The sequence below is a fragment of the Capsicum annuum genome, chromosome 12 (genome assembly GCF_002878395.1).
Source record: "Capsicum annuum cultivar UCD-10X-F1 chromosome 12, UCD10Xv1.1, whole genome shotgun sequence".
Classification (NCBI taxonomy): Eukaryota; Viridiplantae; Streptophyta; class Magnoliopsida; order Solanales; family Solanaceae; genus Capsicum; species Capsicum annuum.
The window spans coordinates 176,360,527-176,386,702 of NC_061122.1; the positions used below are offsets into that span (position 1 = coordinate 176,360,527).

General features: G+C 38.3%; 1 protein-coding gene across 1 annotated transcript in view; it reads left to right on the forward strand.

The window, feature by feature from the left end:
• The first annotated feature begins 2,901 nt into the window (after window positions 1-2,901).
• The window catches only part of LOC107850751 (pachytene checkpoint protein 2 homolog), a 46,841-nt gene continuing 23,566 nt past the window's right edge, over window positions 2,902-26,176 (forward strand). Inside the window, exons 1-8 of the mRNA XM_016695493.2 lie at window positions 2,902-3,248; window positions 3,365-3,428; window positions 3,725-3,831; window positions 3,944-4,011; window positions 4,535-4,638; window positions 4,715-4,819; window positions 13,115-13,204; window positions 13,302-13,377. Of these exons, the coding sequence (XP_016550979.2) occupies window positions 3,119-3,248; window positions 3,365-3,428; window positions 3,725-3,831; window positions 3,944-4,011; window positions 4,535-4,638; window positions 4,715-4,819; window positions 13,115-13,204; window positions 13,302-13,377 (744 nt within the window). The 5' untranslated portion in view covers window positions 2,902-3,118. The remainder of the gene's footprint in view (window positions 3,249-3,364; window positions 3,429-3,724; window positions 3,832-3,943; window positions 4,012-4,534; window positions 4,639-4,714; window positions 4,820-13,114; window positions 13,205-13,301; window positions 13,378-26,176) is intronic.

Consider the following 26,176-nt stretch of genomic DNA (forward strand, 5'->3'; position numbering starts at 1 on the left):
GTATTTTAGTCTTTTATTTTATTTATTTCGCATTCTTCCTTCATTTCTATTGGTAGTCCGTTATCAATAATTTCAGACTCTGGATTGACTTGCTTACTGGTGGGTTATAGTTGGTACTATCATGACTTGAGAAATCAGGTCGTGATAAAAATATTGGAGAAAGGTGATTAGAAATGACATGAAGCGATTACAGCTCATGAAGGACATGACCCTTGATAGGAAGGTGTGGAGGACGCAAATCTGGATGGAAGATAAGTTGGTAGGAGTGCATTCATAATAGTAGGGAAGAGTGCTTTGTTTATATTTGTGCTTGTAGTTTCTTATTCGTAGTATTCTGGTGATATTTATGATCCCAAATTAATAATTTACAGTGTTGCTCTATTAGTGTCTTATTTTTTTTATTATCTAGCGGTGTGTTATCCTATTTCACTGTTTATTTTTATCCTTTTTTGTTTTTTATACTGTTATCTATCTTGAATCGGGGGTCTATCGAAAACCTCTCTACTTCATCTAAGGTAAAGGTATGAACTACGTATAGTTTGCCCTTTTCAGACACAACTATGTGAAAATACACTGTGTATGTTGTTGTTGTATTACATTGAAGCTCTTGTCATGTCTAGATTAAGTCTTGAGTAATGTTGTAAGAATTCCCATCTTATGGTTATGATGAATATATATTTGGATTTTATTAATTGTAATAAGACTTTTCATTAAACTTTCGCTTGATAATTGGTTGGACGGTAACATTTCTCCTATCTAATTAGAATACAGCAGGCCTAAATAATCTCATAATTTGGATCGTGACAACTCTTTATAGTTAAAAGTCTAGTTGAAGTAACTAACCACATCATGACATGTTAAATTCATTAAAAAATAACCCCTAATGAAAGAGAAGTAATCACATGCTCTACTAATAGAGTTGGAAGTTCCAGAAATAGAAATTTTTCATTCCATTGTTCTTTATCTAATCCTGCACTAACATCGTAATGGAGTTATTGGTAGGAAAATGAAGGGGATGACTTAGCTAGTGGACCTAACTTGATCTAGTTATCATTCTAGAAGTTTACATTACCAATTGTTGGTTTCCACTAAATTGTATATTCAGGGGCATCCCTAGGATGCGATATGAATTTTAATAACTTGGATCCTTCTTTCCATTGTATTGGAGTAGGAATTTATTTCTTGCAGTATTTGTTCCACATTAAATTAGATCATTGAATGCCTGAAGTTTCAAATTTCCATCATAACTTGATAAAAAAAGCTTTAAAGACATCAAAAAGAGATTTAAATCCCATGCCTCCCCCTTATTTTGGCAGCCACATCTTCAGCCACGAAGATCAATATCGACTTCTTCCTTATTATAACAATAGAACTTGAAAGGTATTCTACGAATCGTATTTATATTATATTTTATGGGTTCCTTAGAAGACTAAGTATAGAGGTATCCATCGAAGGATATTGCTGATTCAAGCATCTTTACCACCAAAAGACTGAAGCTTTAAAAGACAGGTGTTTTCCCATCCAGCTTCATAGCGCTTCTTTTAGATTCTTGATCAATTTATTTAATACACTTTTTTCTTATTGGAATGAAAGAGGTGACATCCTTGGTACTTGAAAGGAAAAATATCTCTTTCAAATATAGTGATATTAGCAACTTCTTAAGATAGAATCTAAGAGGAATTCATGTACATTTAGATAAGTAGTAATAAGTTGCCATGCTCATATTTTTTCAGAGTATTCGGGATATCCTTAATGAATTATTTCTTCTGATGAAAAAATAATGGTATCATCAATGTATCATAGATGATTTAGTTTAACACTGCATTTAGGCAAATCAAACTTTTATATCAATCATTAACCAATAAAGAATTTTTTACAGATAGAACAATAAAGCTTGTAGAAGAGGGTCGCCTATTTAACACCTATTAGAAGAGTGAAAAAAGCCATTAGCTTGATCATTAAATAATATTTGGTGTCAATTGTTAGCAATTAATCTCCAAATGATATTTTTAGAAACTCAAAAAAATCCTATCTTTATGAGAACTTTATGTTAAAAGTAAGAGAGAGAAATATTTAATAATTGAAATATATTTTAAATGGAGAGTGAAAAAAATTGTCTAGTAGTAATTGGCCAAAATAATTAATTTTGTCTATTTGATGTCAAATTTAAGAGATTTGACTACACTTTGACAATTTAAACCTTTTGTGTTATACTATGCCAATTTTTCCGTGTGCACTCCCTAGTCTAGGAGTGTGTATCGGTCGGTTCGGTTTATTGATTTTCGATTTATTAACATGTTAAATCATAACCAAACTAATAAGATATTTGTTATCGATTTATCGATTTTGGACCTTAATGGTTCGGTTTATCGATTTAACCGATAAGAAAATGCTTATTTTATTTTTTCCACCTTTTTTTCTTATTTTCATTTTTTCATATATATACACTACCTTCATACATAAAGAGCTACACAAAGTACAAGTAGAAGCAAAGTCAAATACGTTATTACTAAAACAAACTTATTTTCTTTTTGCTTAAGTAGCGAACTTGAATGCAATATCAATCGATAGCGATATCTTAAAATAGAAAATCAATGTAGGTTTGTTGTTTATATTAATAGGTTGAACCCAACCGGCCAACAAATTTATAAAGAAAATAACAACACCAAGAGAACAACTATAAAGTACAAAAAAAATAATAGGATTATGTATTTAAAATATAAAACCACTATTCTATAAGTGAGAATAGAAATATAATTTCAATATAATCTTATTGGATTTATTAGTTGAACTGTTAACTAAAATATTAAAATCCAAAATTAAACCGTTATCTCAATAAAAAAATTTCTTAAAACCATTTAAAAATCTTTAATTAAATAACCGATATCAATAAATTAATAAGGATTTTTTTGATTCGATTTATGGTTAATTGAGTTTTCTCATACCCTTCGCTTGCTACATCGATTGTCGTAATTTAATTCCTGCGCTCAATTTTGAAAATTCCCCTTTTCCCCCTTCGTTTTTTCGTTGCCTTTTTCCAATCTCTCCCAGGGTTTCCCCAATTCTACTTCATTTCCATTTCTGCATTTGAGTAAGCCAAACACATTATCACAACAAAATGAGTGCTCCAATGGAAATCTCCATGGTCAATGCTGCTGAAGTCAACACCAGCGAGCAAAACGGTGTTGTTCCGGACCCTGCTCCACCCCCGTCACTCACATTGCCTGAAGATAAAGTTCTCGTTTCAGGTGCTCCACAATATTATACATTTGCAACGTTTTTCTATGTGGAATGGACTTTCTTCGTGGATTTAGATAGATGTTGTTTTCTTTTAGAGCTTAAAATTTTCAATTTGTAATTGTAGTTGAAGTTTGCTTGAAGCCTTCAAGTACAGCTCACATCGATGATGTTAGGTTAACCGTTGAGAGGTATATAAATTTTCTACATTTGTATCACAGTTAAGTAAGCCATGAAGTACCCAACTAGCAAAAAGTAGCTTATTTATTCAATAGAGCGAATTGGATGGCGAGGATTCATATCCGGACCCCAACTAGCTCGGGGTTGAGACATAGTTTCTTTTGATATTTTATATTTGTCTTCTCTTAACAGTTAATGCACATGCTCTTTCATTTCAAGACATTTATGGCTACAATTACTTTTTCTTATTACTGAATTTCTTATTCAAAATTGCTTTCTGGGTATATGGGTAAACTATCTTGTACAGAATGCTGGAAAAGAGGAGCATGAGCTATGTGGATGGTCCAATTCCAGTTCCAATGGATGATCTCTTTCTTGCTGAAAATGTGCAGCACATATGTGTGTGTGACACAGGTGTAGAATCTTTTGTTGCTATAGACTCTGTTAGTGTAGAAAAAAGAAGCTAAATAATGTTTACCAAGCTTACTCTTTAGTATAATGCACTGCCACAATGTTGCTTTTGTAGATGTCTGGATGGAGAACCGAGATGTCCTTCTGTTCTGGCAAGTAAAACCAGTTGTTCATGTATTTCAGGTCTGCCTCTATACTTAAAATTATGTTATTCAAAGTCCCAAGTCCTTTTGGCATTACTATTTCCTACCCTAGCTGGACAGATAGATCCCTAAAGGATTCTTCAAGGCACACTAGAAGTTGTTATAAACTTTGAACCCATATTGAATTGAATTTGGTACTCCTACCTGAGACCAATGCAACATACGGTTGTGCTTCTATGAAAGGGTTATATGATGTTTAGTGATTCATATATCTTGTCCAAGTAAACAAACAACAACAAACCCAGTGTATTCCCACAACGTGGGGTCTGGGGAGGGTAAGATGTACGCAGTCCATACCACTACCTCTGAAGAAGTAGAGAGGCTGTTTCCGATAGACCCCCGGCTCAAGTAAACAAAGAAAAAGAAAAAAAGAGAGAAGAAGTGAAGCAGAAATGAAGAAAATTTGGAGGTGTTGTCAGCATGGCAAACACTTAATTAGAATTGATTTGTTCAATTTTATGACCTCCTCCTATTTGATTGAATTGTACATTTTCATTTCTTAGCTTAGCGATGAAGGACCATGTGAAGAATTAAGTGGGGATGGTCAGCTTTCTACATTTAATGAATGGATTCTTCCTGCAAAAGAATTTAATGGAATGTGGGAAAGGTGTGTAACTCACTATTTTAAGAGAACTATTTCTCTTCAAGTAACCCAGACGTGATTTATCATTTTATTTCTGCAGCTTAATATATGAATCTGGTCTCAAGCAGAAATTATTGCGATATGCAGCAAGTGCATTGCTTTTCACTGAGAAGGGAGTTAATTCATTCCTTGTATCCTGGAATCGGTAAGAAACTTATTTACCCAGTGTGCCTACCAGCATCATGTCTGATTGTAATATGTTCATTGTGCATTGTAGTCTTTGCTTGGTGATTTCCAATAGCCAGCTCTTGTTGAAGCTTAGTTCTGTATTCTGTACTTTAGGCATTTGGAGGAAATTAGGACTGTGTAAGAGCAGCTTTCATAAAGATAGGTATCTGCAAAATGCACTGCACTGCATACTGGTAAAAAATCATCACCAACTTAATCTCCAAAACAATGGAGAATCTAGCATGTTCAAGGAATTCTAGAGAGTTGAAAGAACTCTAGAATGAAAGTTCTAGAGTGAGAAGTCTAGAAGAACAACTCTAGAACTAAGTGGAAGTGTAATTCTAGAACTAGATAGTTGGTACCATAAGAACACTCTCACTAGATCCTTTCATCACCGCCTATAAATAGAGGTGGCCCATTTAAGTTGTAAGTGTGCTCAAGAAAGCAGGAAAGAGTGCGAGAGCAAAGGTGAGAAATAAGAGAGCAACAAAGAAAAATATGTAAAGATTTGCAAGACCGAAGCTGGTCTTTAGTTTACAATATTAAAATTTAAGTTGTGAGCAACCAATTGTGTTCAACAGTATTCAACATATACATGCTTCATGAAATTGCCATAGGTATATCTTTACAGCCTATGGGTTTCAGATTCCAATCTTCCATGTAATGATGTTGCCTTGTTCGACGTATCATCGTGCTTGCTTAAAATTGACTTAAATCACAAAATCCCTAATAAAACAACATGCCTGTGAGTAGTTTTATAGGCTTACTTAGCGTGTCCTAGAGTGAACTTACTCCTTGTGGATGCGCGTATAGAAAGATTATATTTTAACTTGATAACAATTTGAAGTTTGAAAAGGAGCCTTAGTGTAACTGATAAAGTTGTTGCCATGCGACCAGGAGGTCATGGGTTCAATCCGTGAAAACAACCTCTTGTAGAAATGCAGGTTAAGGCTGCGTACTATAGATCCTTGTGGTCTGACCCTTTCCCGGACCCTACACATAGCGGGAGCTTTAGTGTACTGGTCTGCCCTTTTATAACTATTTGAAGTTCACTATTGAAAAAGATCAGCATGTTGATTTAGCCAGCCTTCTTTAACATTTGGACTCACTGGGTAATAATATGATCTGGTTTTATAGTTTGAGTGTGTGTTCAGTTCTCATTTATTTTCGTGTTAGTCTGCTCGAATGAGCTGATGTTGGACACATAGACCAAATGGTAAAAAATTGTTCGCATAGGCTCTTTGCTTTTTAGTGTACTGCTTGTTTTCTAGGGATTATTCCAAATCAATAAGATTCTTTACCTTTTAAGAAAAATAAATGCCTTCGGTAAAAAATAATTAGATTTAGGGTGTGTTCAATATGAAGGAAAATGTTTTCCATGAAAAATGACCACAACCTAATCATGACTTGTCTCTTCCAAGAAGAAAATGATTGGCAATGATACTGACATATCCGTGACATTTTTATTAAGTGTGTGATACAAGTATGATCATGATCATGACACTTGAGTATTTTTGAAGACTAATCACTAAAGGGCCCTTTTGTCATTTTGTCTATTATTGTAATGCAGTATAAATAGAACATTGTAGGGTTTATTTCTTTAGTCGATCATTATTATTGAAGAATACTTCTCTTAGAGTGAGAGAGAGTCCAATTGAAACTAGGGCATAACATAAGGGTGGATTCTCTTGTGTGTTGCATTTTGCTTGATACGTTGGTGGTTGGGTGGTGGACGCCTCTCTTGTGTCAATTGTAAGAGTTAGGTGTTTGTTGTGTGAAGTTTTAAAGGTCTAAGAGTGGAATATGCTCTTGGGTTGTTAAGACTACATCAACACTTGTCTAACTACCTATCTTGTATCTTGTTTTAGTTTCGGCTTCTTGTGTTATTAATGTAACCCGTTTGTTCTTGTTGCTATTGTAATATTGTGGAGCTTCATCTTGTGTTGCTAAACTTGTTGGTGGCTAGCTGTTTTGGTGTATTAACACCTTGTATCCTCTTCTTTCTTGTTCTAGATAGTGAATCCAAGAGAGGTCCCCATTTGGTCCACGATTTGTTGTGATTTGTGGACTGTTTTGGGGTGTGATTTCGTGTTCCCTTGTTTGTTCTGTATCAGTGTGGGATTTGACTTTTTTTTTTCTTTTGGCCTTTTCCAAATTGACTCAACAAAGTACTGCATCCAACAATTAGCAAACTTAATCAGGTATATATATAAATTGGCTAAGAGTGAAAGTGCAAAGAGGCACCACAGGGAAAACCCTAAAATAAACAGAAAAAGGAATCCTGGGATGATGGAGGTAGATAGTGGAAAAGAAAAGTAAAATGAAATACTCTCACCATCCCACTTTATGTGGCACTGTTTGAGTTGGCACAAAGTTTAGGAAATAAAGAAATACTTTTGAAATTTGTGGTCTAAAACAAATTTCAGACATTTGTGTGACTATAAATCATTTTATTAAGGGTAGAAAAGAAATTTTAAAGTTAAATTGCTTCAGTACTTTTTGGAAAACATTTTCTCTAGGAAAACAAATTCCTTAAAAATGATGAAAATGACTTTCTTAATGGAAGTAGTGAAAATAAGTTCTGCAAGTGACCCAATGTTTATTGTATCCTCCCATCCATGCTGTGCCCTAAGCCCTACCCCTTGACCATCTCATCCCTGCCACCCCCAAGGGCCCTCACCCAACCCCCTCCCACCTCTATTGTTAGTCTCTAGATTACATATTGTTAGCATGATGATGTAAATATTGTATATATTAATGTGACCATATATTGTTGTATATTAGTGTAATTACATAGATTTGATTTAGTAATTAAAGAGAATAATAGTGGCTTTAGTAGGCAGATTTGGTGGGATAGAATAGCGGAAGCTGATCTTTAAGGATAGGAAGACATATCTTTTGGGATGTAATCATTGAATATTTTCTATTTAATGGCAAGACTCTTAATATTGAGGGGCATTTAGCAAAAATTTGACATGGTATTAGAGCCTTCTCTTGGCTGTCTTGTTTCATAGAGTTCATTTGTGGTTCCTTTCAGTCTTTTTGGAAAATTTCGATTTTTGTTGATTGTTCCTCTGCAATTAACACCTTGGACTTTGATCTTGGTCATTTTGGTTATTCTTTTTGAGTCAGTGTTTCTAGTTTTCATAAGTATGACTTCATATCAGTTTGAATCATTCAGTGTTCGTTTCACTGGAAAGAATTTTTTGTCATGGGAGTTTCAGTTTCAGATATTTGTCACTGGAAAAAACTATGGGGCCATATAGATGGAGCCGATCCTGCTCCTACTGATCCTACAAAGTTAGGTGAATAGAAGATTAAAGATGCTCGGGTGATGACATGGATTGTAGGATCAATTGACCCTCTTATTGTTCTTTTTCTCAGGCCTTACTAGACAGCTAAAGCCATGTGGGATTATTTACAAAAGGTTTACAACCAAGATAATAGTGCCCGACGTTTTCACTTAGAGTATAAAATTGCTAATTACTCTCAAGGAGGTCTTTTTGTTCAGGATTTTTCTAGATTTCAGAACTTATGTGTTGATTTTACAGATATAGTTTATGCCAAAATACCTGCTGAATCTCTCTCTGTTATTCAACAAGTTCATGAGCAAAGCAAGCGAGATCAATTTTTGATGAAGTTACGCTCTGAGTTTGACAGTGTTCGCTTCCACTTGATGAATCGTGACCCGTCTCCTTCCTTGGATGTTCGTTTTAGGGAATTACTTCATGAAGAGCAGCGCTTTGTCACACAATGCTTTCAAGCAAGTTGATGATATTGTTGTTGCATTTGCTGCCCAAGGTAAAGGAAAGGGTAGGGATATGACTAGAACTCAATGCTACAGTTGCAAGGGATATGGTCATATTGCTAGCAATTGTGGCAAGAAGTTTTGTAATTATTGCAAACAAGGACACATTATCATAGAGTTTCTCACACGCCCTGAAAACCGTAAGGTTAATGCTTTTCAAGCTGGGACAAATGGTTTCACTACTGAGAACTCATCTTCGGGACAAGTTCTTACTCCTGAAATGGTAAGACAAATGATCATGTCGGCTTTTTCAGCTTTAGGGTTACAAGGTAATGATCTTGCATCAAATTTTTGGGTTGTTGATTCTGGTGCTTTCAATCATATGACCTACTCATCTAGTATGCTAAAAAATGTTCGTAAGTATCATGGTCCATCACAAATTCAAGTTGCCAATGGTAGTAATTTACCCATTACCAAGGTTGGAGATATTACTAAAACTTTCAACAATGTTTTTATGTCACCAAAGCTCTCCACTAGTCTTATTTCAGTTGGACAATTGGTAGATAACAATTGTGATGTGAATTTTTCTCGCAATAGTTGTCTTGTGCAGGATCAGGTGTCGGGGACGATAATTGCGAAGGGGCCTAAAGGTGGACGACTGTTTCCTATACACTTTTCCATTCCTCGTGTTCTATCATTTGCTTGTACTTCTACACCTAGTAAGACTGAGGTATGGCATAAGTGCTTAGGACATCCAAATTCTATTTTGTTATCTCATTTATCAAATTCGGGTTTATTGGGGAACAAAAATCAATTTTCCACTGCTTCCTTTGATTGTTCTACTTGTAAATTAGGCAAGAGTAAAATTCTTCCTTTTTCTAATTTTGGTAGTCGTGCTACAAAGTGTTTTGATGTCATTCATAGTGATGTTTGGGGTATTTCACCTATTGTTTCTCATGCTCATTTCAAGTACTTTTGACATTTATAGATGATTACAGTCGATTTACGTGGGTATATTTTCTTCGTTCCAAATCTGAGGTATTTTCCATCTTCAAGACATTTTTGGCCTATATTGAGACACAATTTTCTACTTGCATCAAATTATTAAGATCTGATTCTGGTGGAGATATATGTCTTACGAGTTTAAAAATTTTTTGCTTGAAAAAGGAATTGTCCCACAACGCTCCTGTCCATATACACCACAACAAAATGGGGTTGCTGAACGTAAAATCGTCATTTTTTAGATGTCACTCGTACTTTATTGCTTGAGTTCTCTGTTCTATTTAAGTATTGGGTGGAAGCTTTGTCTACTGTTGTTTTTTTAATTAATAGACTACCATCTAAAGTCTTAAATCTTGAATCTCCATATTTTCGTCTTTATCACATAAATCCAAGCTATGATAATTTTCATACATTTGGTTGTATTTGTCTTGTGCATCTTCTTCCTTCTCAGCGTAATAAACTTTCGGCTCAGTCTACTAAATGTGTTTTTATGCGTAATAAACTTTCGGCTCAGTCTACTAAATGTGTTTTTATGGGTTATAGTACTTCACAGAAAGGTTTTCTCTGTTATGATCCATGTTCAAATAAATTTCATGTTTCTAGAAATGTTGTTTTCTTTGAGAACCAGTATTTTTTTCCGACTCATGTTGAGTTATCTCCTGCTTCTCTTCTTCTTTCTACTTTTGAGGATTTGTCATCTTCTAAGAGGTTCAAACCTGGATTTGTGTATAAATGTCGGTGGCCAACTTTATCCCCTCCTGATATTGATCTGCCACCTGAAACTGCTCCACAACTAGAATCTGAGAATTCTTCAAGGCCTGCTCCTCTTGAGCCCACTCGGCGATCTACGAGAGTATCTCGTACTCGTAATTGGTATGACTTTTCATCTACTTTATCCACCATTTCTGTTCCAACTTGTTACTCACAAGCTTCCAAGAATGAATGTTGGCAGAAGGCAATGGAGGAAGAACTTTTGGCTCTTAAAGAAAATGACACATGGGATATTGTTTCATGTCCTTCAAATGTCCATCCAATTGGATGTAAATGAGTTTATTCAATTAAACTTCATTCTGATGGAACTCTTGATCGGTACAAAGCTCGGTTGGTTGTTCTCGGTCACAAGCAAGAGAATGGTGTGAACTATGAAGAGACTTTTGCACCGGTAGCAAAAATGACGACGGTGCGAACTATTATTGCCATTGCTGCTTCACAAAACTGGATTCTTCATCAAATGGATGTCAAAAATACTTTTCTTCATGGTGATCTCAAAGAGGATATTTATATGAAACCTCCACCAGGTTTGTTCTCATTGCCTACATCAAATGTATGCAAGTTGAAGCGGTCTTTGTATGGATTAGAACAAGCTCCAGAGCTTGGTTTGAAAAATATCGGTATACTTTACTACAATTCTCTTTTGAGCAGAGCAAATATGACTCATCTTTGTTTCTTCGGAAAATATCCACAAGTTGTGTTCTTCTTTTGGTATATGTAGATGACATTATTATTACAGGAACTGATTCTTCACTAATCACTAGCCCGCAACAACTTAAGGATTCTTTTCATATGAAAGATCTTGGTACTCTTACATATTTCTTGGGTTTGGAAGTTCATCATGATTCATTCGGGGTGTTTCTAAATCAACACAAATATACCCAAGATTTGATTTCTTTGGTAGGTCTTTAGGATTCCTCCTATGTAGATACTCCATTAGAATTGAATGTAAAGTATCGCCGGGAGGAAGGCGATCTTCTTCCTGATCCAACTATATTTCGGCAATTATTTGGGAGCTTAAATTACCTTACTATTACCAGGCCTGATATCTCTTTTGTAGTTCAACAAGTTAGTCAGTTCATGCAAGCTTCCCGTCATCTTCATTTGGTGGCTGTCCGTCGCATCATTCGATATCTCCTAGGAACATCTACTCGTGGATTATTATTTCCTAGTGGTTCGCCTATTCGTCTTAATGCTTTTAGTGATTCTGATTGGCCAGGATGTTCTGACACTCGTCGTTCGGTTACTGGTTAGTGCATGTTTCTTGGAGAGTCTTTGATATCTTGGAAGAGTAAAAAGCAAGACCGCGTATCAAAATCTTCAACAGAGGCTGAATATCGAGCAATGTCTGCTGCTTGCTCTGAGATTGTGTGGCTTCGGAGATTGGATTTCCTCAATCTAATCCTACTCCTCTCCATGCTGACAATACAACTGCTATTCAGATTGCTACTGATCCGATTTATCATGAGCGGACCAAACACATCGAAGTAGACTGTCATTATATACGAGAAGCTGTAGATAATGGTGTCATTACTCTTCTGCACGTGTCCAGTGATCTTCAAATAGTTGATGCATTTACAAAATCAATGGCACGACGACGACATCAGTTTCTAGTGGGCAAATTGATGCTTCTTGATCTACCAACATCAATTTAAGGGGGATGTTAGCATGATGATGTAAATATTGTATATATTAATGTAACCATATATTGTTGTATTTTAGTGTAATTACATAGATTTGATTTAGTAATTAAAGAGAATAATAGTGGCTTTAGTAGGCAGATTTGGTGGGATAGAATAACGGATTTAGAGGGATAGAAAAATTGATCTTTAGGGATAGGAAGACGGATCTTTAGGGATGTAATCACTGAATATTTTCTATTTAATGGCAAGACTCTCAGTATTGAGGGGCATTCAGCAGAAAATTGACACATATAAATGCTCTTGAGATAACAATTTTTTGATTACTTACATAACATTAGAAAATAGGTAAGAAAACAACTTGTTTTCCAAGAAAACATTACGTACCCTAGTTTGATGATTTCACCAACCTTCACATTTCTGGCTATTGAGGTGTTTATAGCAGTATCATGGGCAAGAAATGTGAAGGATTTTCCTATAGGCTTAGAAATTCATATTGTAGCTGTAAAGTAGTTGTTTGTTTTCCTCTGAATAATGGAGAATTAAACTTTACTGGTTTTATGTTGAACTTTTTTCCATGCCTGAATGTATTGTTTATATTTTATGAATCTTTTCCTGTTGGGAAGAAAAACCCTCTGAGTAGTTTCTGAATGTGCCAACATTTGTTAAAGAACTAGATTAATTACAGATATTTTGAAACATGTTAAGTGCTTGTTGCTGTCAGATAATATAGCGGCTCATTACTCCATTCCTTTTTGTTTGACCCAAGAGTCAAAACATATTTTCTTTGAACGTGATCTTTCTCGTTTCTTATCTGTAGTTAATAGCAATTTCTGACAGTTTCTAGACCCAGAATTTATTTGAAAAATTAATGTCAAATGTTGAACTGAAAATTGATCAAATCTACCTTTGTGAACATGACTTGGGTATTTGGGGCAGTAGTAATCAGATCTTGATTTTCTGGCTTCTTCTCCCTCACAACTCTTTCCTTTATAACTTCTATTACCTTGTGGATGTATCAAAACTGAGTTGTCCTCAATTGTGTTTATTTTTTTCCTTTCCTGATTCAGTATCTAGTTATCTCACTGGCCGACTTTCTAATTGTTTGTAGCATTATTCTTCTGCATGGACCTCCAGGAACAGGAAAGACATCTTTATGCAAAGCATTGGCGCAAAAACTTTCCATACGTTTCAGCTTTAGGTTTGTATAAATATAATGATTTACTGGATGAAAAATTCAGCACTTGGATACTTTGCTGACCTCTTTTTCCTGTTGAATTAATACTCTCGTAAATCAGATACCCTCAAAGCCAATTGGTTGAAGTCAATGCACATTCATTGTTCAGTAAATGGTTTTCTGAAAGTGGCAAGCTGGTATGTTTCAAAGCTCACTTTGAGATATCTATTCAGCTCTTGTATAGTCAATGCTCTGATTAAGTAATGAACCACTTTTTTCAGTAAATTGTTAATGTTCATGATATCATGCTTAACAACTCAGTAATGAACCACTTTTTTCAGTAAATTGTTAACGTTCATGATATCATGCTTAACAACTCTCTACGTGAAGTCAAGCTTGGACCTGGAGATGAATTTGAAATCCATACATTTAAATCTACACAATTTAAGACCAATTTAGTTTGTTGGAATGGGATATAGTGCTGGCGATCGGGGATCCTGCTTTAGGCATTGATCATACTAATAGGAAATTCCCATTACTTGATTATGATAAGATTTCTCAATTACATCTATTCATGAAGAATCCAAAGGCTATTCGACATCATAGTCTGAGGGAGCAATTGTCAGTCGGTAGAAGTTATATAGACTATAAGCAGTGTTGTGAAAGGCGCTCGCGAATGGCGAGGCGAGGCATAGTCGCCTCTTGTCATCGTGGCATTGCGACATCCAAAAGGCGACAAGGCGAGGCGAGGCGACAATGGTTTCGCCTTTCCTCTGCTTTCCTCTGTTTTATACTACTTATGGGTGCCGTATTTATGTTATGTAATCTGCTTCCGTGCTTTACTATGTGTTTGTGTGGTATCTCGTGCCTTGAGCCGGGGGTCTTTCGGAAACAGCCTTTCTACTTCATCAGAAGTAGAGGTATGGACTGCGTACATCTTACCCCCCCCAGACCCCACTAGGTGGGAATACACTGGGTTTGTTGTTGTTGTTTGTAGGGATAAAAGCTAACTGTAGGGCTTATTTTCCTATTTTGGCTACAATAGTGATTTCTATTATTTTTTTTCTTCTTTCTTCTTCTTAATCCGGCGACTGAACTGGTGTCATAGTGTTTTTTTTTTCTTCCTCTTTTTCTCTTTTTCTTCTATTTTTCTTCCCCTGTAACAGTAATTACACTGTCACTCTAACAGTAAGATAAATGTATATTGTAAATAAATCTTTTTTGTAATAACTTATAAACATAGTATGATGGTAATCTACTAATTAAATGACTTGATCATTAACAACTATTTCAATGGCGTCTCAATCTACTTGATCTATTTTTAATTCTTAACTTGAAATATTTTCTAATATATTAGTGCTATTGAAATTTTGATCATTTATATATTATGTTAATTTTTTTCAAATTAGTTGTCGCCACACTTTAAAAAGGCGATCGCCTCGCCGCTTGGTGACGGGAGCCTTGTAGCCTCTTGTAGCCTTTCGCTGTCCAAAACACTGACTATAATTCTTCACACTGTTGAAACTAAGAGTAAGATATTCTTTATATTGGCTCTTATCTTTGGTGCTATTTTCTGCCACTTGGCAGCAACTGAGTACGTAGATGACAACTAATTTGGAGAGCACACAACTAGAGTTTGGAATAGCTGGTTAACAGGATTGGATATTTGAGGATTTTGTTTCTATACTTGAAATGCTAGGATTTCTTTTGAAATGTGAACTCCACCATAGGATGTGTTTCATAATACCATCGTCAGTTTGACCTCCACATTTAAATTATATTTTTCTCTTCATACTTTTTGATGATGCTTGAATAATTGCAATAGTGGAGGCTACATGTGCGATTGGCGAGAGAGTGAACAGTGGTCAAATAGTTTAAACAGACAAACATAAGAGCCTAGCTTACTGTAGAACTAGGGGACCTTCGCATTAGTTATGTGGATTATCATGTAGGAATTATTTATACAATGAATGACAGTGGAGGGACTTTCACATTACTTATGTGGATTATCATGTCGGAATTATTTATACAGTGAATGATAGGGAAGGCATTGTTATGGGATGAATATTGTTGTAGGGATTTTTATGTGGTTGTGAATAATTATGTAGGGATTGCTACATAAGGTACTTATTTTAAGGTCATTTTTATTTTAAATATTTTTAGCCCTATATTGCTACTACATGTATTTTTATTTCACATTCTATCTCGCATAAACTTATCTAGAAACTAAATTGTAACGACCCAAAAACTAAGGGTCATGATGGCACGTATTGCAGCAAACCTTGTCTAAGCCAATCACCCAAACTGATCTGAAATGAGAAAAACAACATCGAATCTCAAGGTAAGGCTTTTAGAACGAAGTCGAACCACACATGTACAATAATAACGAAAAAATACATAACAATGATACCATAAATCACCCCAAAATTTGGTGTCACAGTGTAAGAACCAACTAAGTATATCTCAAAGTCAAAATACACAACTGATAGTCCAAAAAAAACATAATCTGTCTCTGAGTACAAAAACAAGATATAAACTAAACAAGAGGAGGTAGTAGATCAACTCTAGAAGCATAGACCGACCGCTACCTCAAAAATACTCCAAACACTGCCCGAATCAGCTATCATGCGACGCACTCGTACCTGGATTTGTACCGAAAAGGCGTAGTAGGGATGCGTATGGTCCACTTGTACTCATTAGGTATCATAGGCCGACTGTGCAAAGTAGAAAATAGAGTATATAAAATACATACTATGTCCCAAACGGTAGCCCACACCGTCTCCATTAGTAGTTCTAAAGTATACACATACCAAATACAAGTACAAAAAAGAAGCAAAAGACAAATAGACCTCAAATTAAATACGCAAGTACAACATAGGAAGTGCAAAATGTATAAAATGCAATCAGAATGATAATGCCGATGATGATGATGCGATGCACGAGATTATCCCGGAACCTTCGCATACACCTGTCGAGCTGTGCTCTCGAGGTAGGACCCATGAAGGGGTTCGTCAACCCATATGCAATCCAATAACCAATACCAATCCAATATCTATAACTCTTCTTCGGCACATACATCGGTAGAGGGTTTTTAAAGATGTCATATTTTCTGTTAGAAAAGCCATTATTTCCATAGTTGTACTAATGTTTCATAAATGTATATGAGATGAGGATGTAAGGATCATAACCAACCAGAACGAGAATTTCCAAATCCAACTAATATACCATGCACGTGAGCCAAAAATCCACATAATAAGCCAACATAATAAGCCAACCATCCATGATCCAATATAATCCATATACCACCACCACCAACAAAAAACCCATTGTATTCCCGCAAAGTGGGGTCTGGGAAGGGTAAGATGTACGCAGTCCATACCGCTACCTTCGAAGAAGTAAAGAGGCTGTTTCCGATAGACCCCCGGCTCAAGATAAAGAAAAATAAACAAAGGGATGGATGACATAACAGAAATAAAGAGTAAGAAATAATAAAATAGAAATCAGAGAAATACGAAGAAATAATGGCAACACGAAATAAGAAAAAGGGAACTAAGAAATAGAGAATAGGACACCCACCTAGTAGTAACATCCACTCACAAACCACAGACCCTTATGCACACAGGCCTACGATTCCTAACCCGGCTACACAAGATCTCTCCTAACTGCTTGCTACAACCCCCACACTCACACTAGCCTACTACCCTTATCCGCGACCTCCATACCTTCCTATCTAGGGTCATGTCCTCAGAAAGCTGTAGCTGCTCCATGTCATGTCTAATCACCTCCCTCCAGTATTTGTTCGGCCTACCTCTATTCCTCCTGAAGCCATCCAACGCTATCCTCTCACACCTACGAACTGGGGCATCTGCGTCCCTCCTCATCACATGTCCAAACCATCTCAGCCTTTCTTTCCGCATCTTGTCCTCCACCGAAGCCACTCCCACCTTCTCCCGGATAATCTCATTCCTAAGTCTCATATCTGAGTTGCATAGAACCATGCATCTTTCTGGTGACTCCTCAGATTTAATTTACATAGTTCCGTACGTCTTTCCGGTGACTCAGATCTTTTTCAGTAGGGTCGTGCCATCATTCCGACCCTGCCCATATAATTTCTCTTTTCCAGTAGGATTGTGCTGTCACTCAGACGCACTCATATAATTTCTATTTCTCAATAGGGTCATGCCGTTATTTCGACCCTGCACATATTTCTCCTTTTTAGTAGGATCGTGTCATCATTCCGACCCTACCCATATACTTTTTTTTCCTCAGATTATAGTCACTTTTCAGCCATCAAATCTAATAATCCGGCGTGTGAGCATGTTTCGGCTAAGTTTCCGGTGACTTTAATGTTCAAGATCTACTCGTCTCTTGATTTCGAGATGACCCGTATATTTTATACCAGTTTTCGGCAATTTTCCAGCGACACATCGACTTTACGACAATATTTACTACTTTTCAGATCATTTTCTAAGTTTGTTCCGTTTCAATTGAGGTCTCCCAGACATCCAAAGCAGTCCTTATCAGTTTTCTTGTAGATATCTTCACCAAGTCCCTCACCGATTCTCATATTAGTTACATCCATAACAAGCTTGGTACATATGTCTTTAATGCACCAGCTTGAGGGGGAGTGTTAGAATATGAGTAGGAATAGGAATAGCATATAACATCCTACTTGGAGAAGGATTGTAATGTGGTGTTCTATTAGGAAAATGATTGGAATGTATTGTTTATAAATAGGGCCTTAATGTAATAATGTAATTACAACAATTCAATAATATTTTTCTCTTATATTTCTTCACAAAAACTAACAGCTGGTTCCTTCTTTGACCTCATGATTCTGGCAGGAGCAACACTACAACCCCTTTTTTGAAATGGACCCCCACCACTAGTCATATTGTTCCTTATACTCTCACTTGAGCTTGCAACTGGGATTCAATGTTCCTAGCCAACTGATAGGCCTGAGGTAGTGTGAATAGCCTATGATTTTTCACAACAAATCCAATCTTTGTTTCAAACCGGTGATGAACCCGCTGATTGCATGTTCAGGCAAAATAGTTAATCTAGGCATAATCCTATCAAATTCTTTCATATATTCCTTCCTAGTTCCATGTTGCTTTACCAACTTAAACTCTGCCATGGGGTCCTCATATTCTCCCCCAAATCTGTCCATTAAAGCATATATATATATGCCTCCTAGGTTGGAAATGGCAGGTGTAGCCTACTCTTAGGATAAAATAGGTGCAATTCAATGGCTATGTCATCAAAATGCAGAGCAGGTACTCGAACCTTTTACATTATAGAGGTATCATCGTATGAAAGAACTGGTCGGCCTTATACATCCAGGTTCGAAGATTAGTACCATCAAAGCGAGGGAACATAACCTTAGATGATGGATCAATTATGGTGGCTAGATGAGGGTGGATTTGCAGCGTGATGAATCCTACTCCTCCTTGACCTGTGGAAGGTATTTGGCCTGCGCTAGTAAAAAATTATTGACCTCTGCTGCAACCTTGTGCTGATAGTGCTCACTTTATGAAGTTTGGAATTGTTGGGAATATTTAGCACCATACTGGTAGCTAGCTGGAGATGGAGATTGAAACCGTGGTAGCTTTCCCGTAGAAACAGAGGTAGCCTATATCATGGGGTTACCTGGAAGAGTGTAGATCTCAACTCCCTCACTGATAGCGTTCCCTTTACCTCTATCTCCTTTTTGGATAGCGTTTGTGGACTCGCGCAAGCTATTAATAGCCTTCTCGTGCTGTTCCTCAGTCTATTTCTGCCTTATGGAAAAATTGGCCATCTCCATCGTCATTCGATTGAACATCTCTTTAATCTCTTTCATCTCGTCCTACATGATTCCCTCATAGCTCAGGATAATGCTTTAATACCAAATGTTGCAAAATGAATTTGCAACAAGTGAAAATGCAATGAAATAGTGAAAACTAAAGGAAAAACTAGAAGAAAATTACTTGTAAGCTAAGAAAAAGAGTATAAATTAAGCTAAAGGAAATCATTCATATTTTTCTTTGCAATAGCTAGTATTATTAATAGGCCTTGGCCAACTGCAGGAATCTAGCTGACACATGGTACTAATTACAATTGAGCCACTTAAGGACTAAACAGAAATACTTAACAAACCAAGAGGACTAAACTGTATACTTCCTTTCTTCTTTCTAACTAACTTCTTCTATGGCTGTTGAGAATTGCAAGTCCGCAAATGCTCCTCATGGTCAGCCTCACTCTTGGAGTAAATCAAGATATCATCTATAAATACAATGACAAAGAAGTTGAGATACAGTTGAAATACTCGGTTCATCAACTCCATGAATGCGGCTGGGGTATTGGTCAACTCAAAGGATATGACCAAGAACTCATAATGATCGTACCGAGTTCGTAAAGCCGTCTTCGGAATATCCGAAGCTTTAATCCTCAATTGGTGATACCCGAACTTCGAATCAATCTTCGAAAACACCGAAGCACCTTGAAATTGGTTAAACAAATCATCAATACGAGGAAAAGGTCACCTTGTTCAACTGTCGATAATCAATAAACATACTCGTAGGCCCATTTTTTTTCTTCACAAACAAGACACGCACACCCTAAGGTGATACATTAGGTCGGATAAATCCCTTATGCAACAACTCCTGCAACTGGTCCTTCAATTCCTTCAACTCTGCTAGGGCTATCCTATAAGGAGGAATAGAGATTGGCTTGGTGCCTGGCTCAACATCAATGACAAAGTTTAATATCGCGATTCGGAGGCATACCAGACAAATTCGTAGGGAAAACATCCTTGAACTCACGGACAATGCGAACGGAATCCAAAGAAGGTGGCGAAGCAACACTAGTATCATGAATATAGGCCAAATAAGACAAACATCCGCTCAACCAAGCGACGAGCCTGAAGGAAAAATGACTCTCTTGGGACACAAATAAAACACACCATTCCGAGCTACCCTTTGCACACCCGAGGAAGCTAAGGTCACGGTCTTAGCATAATAGTCTAGGACAACATGTTAAGGAGCTAACCAATTCATACCCAAGATGACATAAAAATCTACCATAGCTAAGATAGTTAGATCTACCCAAGTTTCAACCCGGCAAAGGTCACAACACAAGATTGATACACCCGATCCGCCACTAAATAGTTTCCTACAGGGGTAGATACACGGATAGGCATGACAAGAGGCTCACTAGTAGAATCAAAACCCAAAGTAAAATATGCAGACGCATAGGAGAAAGTCGATCCCGGATCAAATAATACAGATACAGATCTGAAGCAAATGGGGACGATACCTATGATGACAGCGTTGGAAGCCTGGTCTGGCGGTATAACATAGCACTATCTATGTCCACCACTTGATTGAGTTGCCTTGCGACAACTACTACGGGCACCACTACCTCTGCCTCGCGCACCTCTAGTAGAACCTCTACCTCTCACTTTTGATATAGGAGTAGGCCTGAAACACGGCGGTGACAGTCCTTGACCAAATGGCCAGCCTCATCACACACAAACCCTGTGGCCCGACTCAATAGAGGGAGGTACGACTGTGCTAGAACGACCACCCGAAATTGTTGAACCAGCTGCTTGACCCATTCAAAGCTGCCTGCATGGGTCTGCCTGATGCCTACAGAAACCTCTAGAATCTCTATCTCGAAGAGTGTGACCTCTAAACTCGCCCTGTTGGCGCCTCCCTGAGACGCTCGAAGAATGGACTCAGTCATCTTAGCATGATTCATTATACTCTGAAATGATGCTCTTGACACTACTATTTTGGCAGGCTGAAGCGAAACATCCAACCCCTTCACAAACTTTCGAATCTTCTCAGACTCGATGGCAGTACTGACATAAGAATATCTGGACAAGGCATGGAAACGTGCCTCATACTCCACAATCATGTAGCCCTGCTTCAAGTGATCAAACTCATCTTTCATCTGATCCCTCAAACTATAAGGTACAAACGTGTCCAAAAAGACCTCAACAAATTGATCCTAAGTCATCTTTGGCGAACTAAGAGGTCTGCAACTAGCCAGTGTCCACCAATCCCCGGCTGCATCCCTCAACTGGTAAGTAGTGTAAGCAACTCCATGCGACTCAAGTGATCCAAGATTATGAACTTCTCATGACAATTAATCAAGAACTCGTAGACATCCTCGCCAACAAGTGAATCTCTCAAACGAGTGAATCTCTCAAACCTTTTCTGATCTTCAGAAGAGATAACTGTACTCGCAACAATATGAGAGTGAATTTGGCTGGTTGAGAACCCACCTACAACAACAACAACAAACCCAGTGTATTCCCACCTAGTGGGGTCTGGGGGGTAAGATGTACGCAGTCCATACCTCTACCTTTGATGAAGTAGAAAGGCTGTTTCCGAAAGACCCCCGGCTTAAGGCACGAGATACCACACAAACACATAGTAAAGCACAGAAGCAGATTACATAACATAAATACGGCACCCATAAGTAATATAAAACAGAGGAAAGCAGAGGAAAGCACACACATTCGTAATAAAATATGGAACACGGAACACGGAATCATAACAGGAATAAAACCCCCACCAAGTAATCCCTACACTAGCGACCCAAACTGGCCCTAATCCTCTGCTGTAATTCGCGTCTTCCAGACCTTCCTATCTAGGGTCATGTCCTCGGTGAGCTGTAACTGTTCCATGTCCCGCCTAATCACCTCACCCCAGTACTTCTTCGGCCTACCCCTACCCCGCCTAAAACCATCCAACGCTAGCCTCTCACACCTACGGACCGGGGCATCCATGCCCCTCCTCTTCACGTGTATGAAAGTTGAACCCCTGATCTCGGAATACCATATCGAATACCGACACAGAAGCAGGAACAATACTAGGAGTGTGTGGAGTACCATAAGCACCATACGCAGATGTCGGTGCCACGGGAGGATCTACACTCATAACTGGAGGAACACCATAGGAAGGCTCTAACACAGATGGAGGTACAATACTCAGAGCTGGAGGAACACCAGGTACACTTAAAGGAACACTTTCCAAATGAGTCAGCAAGCGAATTAGTAACCCCTCCAAGACTAGGTAGAAGAACACTGTGGAACTTGAGTAGGCACCATATCTCCAGCATGCTCAACTCGAGGTTCATGGGAGAGCCCCCTAGTAATACCTTTGGACGGGGCAGATCCTCGTGCTCGTCCTCTATCTCCGGCCTGTCCACGACCTGCAACTCGCCCTCTAGATTGAGCTCTCTCCTTCTCCTTGGATGATGGCTCAACATCTCTAACCTTACGAGATCTAGTCCTCACCATCTGCGCAGAAAAAGAGTAAAATACGATTTAGAACACAAGGTATGAAAGATCTGCACGACAAGGAACAAAACAAGGCAGTTTCTTAAAGATATCTTATAGCCTTTCGAAAATAGATATAGATAGCACCTATCGATCCACGAGACTCGACTAGACATCCTGTTCTTACATCGGTGAGACCGATGAACCTGACTGCTCTAATATCAATTTGTTACGATCCAAAAACTAAGGGTCATGATGACACTTGTTGTGACAAGCCTTGACAAGTAAGCCAATCACCCAAACTGATATGAAATGAGAAAAACAAGACCAAATTCCAACGTAAGGCTTTTAGAACGAAGTCGAGCCACACATATACAATAATAGCAGAAAAATACATAACAATGATACCATAAATCACCCAAAAATTCGGTGTCACAATGTAAGAACCAACGACGTACATCTCGACGTTAAAATATACAATTGATAGTTCAAAAAGAACATAATCTGTCTCTAAATACAAAAACAAGACATAAACTAAACAATAGGAGGTAGTGGATCAACTCTGGAAGCATAGACCGATCACTACCACGAAAATACTCCAAACATTGCCCGAATTAGCTACCGTGTGGCGCACTCGTTCCTGGATTTGCATCGAAAGGACGCAATAAGGATGAATTCGGTCTACATGTACTCAATAGGTATCATAGGCCGACTGAGCAAAGTAGAAAATAAAGTATATAAAATGCACACTATGTGCATGTCACTTGCAATCAGAAAATGTCTCAGATGGTAGCCTACACCTTCTCCATTAATAGTTCTAAAGTATACATATATACCAAATACAAGTACAGAAAACAAGCAATAGACAAATAGATATCAAATTAAACACGCAAGTACAACACATGAAGTGCAAAATGTATGAAATGCAATGAGAATGGTAATGATGATGATGATACATTGCACGAGGTTGTCGTAGAACCTCCGTATATACATACCGAGCTGTGCTCCAGAGGTAGGACCCATGAAAGGGCTCGTCAACCAATATACAATCCAATAACCAATACCAATCCAATATTCATAATTCCTCTCCGACACATACATTGGTAGAAGGTTCTTAAAAATGTCGTATTTTCTGTCAGAAAAGCCATTATTTCCATAGTTGTACCAATGTTTCATGAACGTATATGATATGAGGATGTAATGCTCACAACCAACCAGAATGAGAATTTCCAAATCCAACCAATATACCAAGCTCGTGAGCCAAAGATCCACTTAATAAGCCAACCATCCATGATCCAATATAATCCATATACCAATAGAGTAACAACAACAACAACAACAACAAACCCAGTGTATTCCCACCTGGTGGGGTCTGGGGGGGTAGGATGTACGCAGTCCATACCTCTACCTCTGAAGAAGTAGAAAAGCTGTTTCCGATAGACCCCCGGCTCGAGACACGCGGTACCACACAAACACATAGTAAAGCACACCACAAGGTTACAAGATTACATAACATAAATACGGCACTCATAAGTAATATAAAACAGAGGAAAGCACACAGCTTCATAATAAAACATGGGACATGGACTCCTAACAGGAATAAACCCCCACCAAGTAGTTCCCTATACTAGCGACTCAGACTGGCCCTAGTCCACTGCCCTAATTCGCGTCCTCCAGACCTTCCTATCTAGGGTCATGTCCTTGGTGAGCTGTAACTGCTCCATGTCTCGCCTAATCACCTCACCCCAGTACTTTTTCGGCCTACCCCTACCCCGCTTAAAACCATCCAACGCTAGCCTCTCACACCTACGGACCGGGGCATCCACGCCCCTCCTCTTCACGTGTCCGAACCATCTCAATCAGGCTTCCCGCATCTTGCACTCCACTGGTGTCACACCAACCTTCTCCCGGATGTTCTCATTCCGAACTCTATCCCCTCTAGTCAGCCCACACATCCAGCGCAACATCCGCATTTCTGCCACCCTCATCTTTTGGATGTGGGAGTTCTTAGCTGGCCAACACTCCGCTCCATACAACATGGCCGGCCGGACTACCGCCCTGTAGAATTTGCCTTTAAGCTTAGGCGGCACCTTCCTATCACACAGCACCCCCGACGCGAGCTTCCACTTCATCCATCCCGCCCCAATACGGTGCGAGACATCCTCGTCAATCTCACCGTTACTCTGGATCACGGACCCGTGATACTTGAAACTCTCCCTCTTACCTACCTCCTGTGATTCCAGCTTCACTACTACCTCATTCTCCCGCCTCACGTCATTAAACTTGCATTCGACATACTCTGTTTTGCTTCTGCTCACCCTGAACCCTTTAGACTCAAAGGTTTGCCTCCACACCTCTAATTTGTCACTCACACCCCCTTAAGTCTCATCTATCAAAACTACATCGTCTGCAAAAAGCATACACCACGGCACCTCCCCTTGAATACGCCGCGTCAACACATCCATCACCACTGCAAACAAAAAGGGACTAAGAGTAGATCCCTGATGCAACCCTGTCCGGACCGTGAAATGCTCTGAGTCCCCTCCCGCCGTCCTCACCTTCGTTTTCGCTCCATCATACATATCCTTGATTGCTCTGATATATGCCAGCCGTACTCCACTCACTTCCAAGCATCTCCAAAGCACCTCCCTGGGGACTTTGTCATAGGCCTTCTCCAGGTCGATAAATACCATGTGCAGGTCCTTCTTCCTCTCCCTATACTGTTCCACCAACCTCCGTACCAGGTGAATTGCCTCCGTCGTCGAGCGGCCAGGCATAAATCCAAACTGGTTTTCTGAAATAGACACTATCCGTCTCAGCCTCACCTCGACCACTCTCTCCCAGATCTTCATAGAGTGACTCAATAACTTAATCCCCCTATAGTTGTTGCAACTCTGGATGTCCCCCTTATTCTTATAGAGAGGTATCATGGTGCTCCATATGCAATAATATGACATTTATACCACATAGATCCAAACTTAGGTAATATCCACCAAAAAGAGTACAACCAATTACCATAAATACCAGGCCAACATCATATAAGACCCTACACGGTCACACAACAAATAATGTCTCAAAGCACCAAATTACAACATAGGCCCCTACACCGGAACAAAACAATAATAAAGCCATTTTCATGATTAGTTCCCATATCCGTAACACGTTTTCATATCAGTATTAAGTTCCCAACCCAGTTTGAAGAAAATTAAGCCATAACCTACCTTGAATGAAGAAAATCCGGTCCAAACGCCTTCAACACGGAGCCTTCCCCTTAGGAACGGACTCGAAATCAACCAAAACATACAAATATAGAATCTATGCGTTAAAAGCAAGTCGACAATACCTATATTGCCTATTTTTGAGTTGTGGTAAAAATGGAACCACGAAATGAGTTTTTGAGAAAGAAGGGTAAAATTGAAATTTTAGTTCATAAATGCGTTACCCATGGTTAAAGGAAGCCATTGGAGAAAATCCAAGTGAAAACGGGTTGAAATTGGTGTTTAAATTGAAGAAATAATAATTTAGGCCTTCTGGGCCAACATTCTCATATTCTGCTTTTGAAATCGAGTTTTAACAAACTTTAAATGACAAGAATCGAAGAAAAATAATTGAAATAGGGATTTAGAGCTTAGCCAAACTTGAAAATGGAAGAAATCACCCAAAAATTCTAAAATCTGAAGCTCTAAGTCTCAAAAATGATGGGCTGGCTTAAGCGATCATTGCTCTCT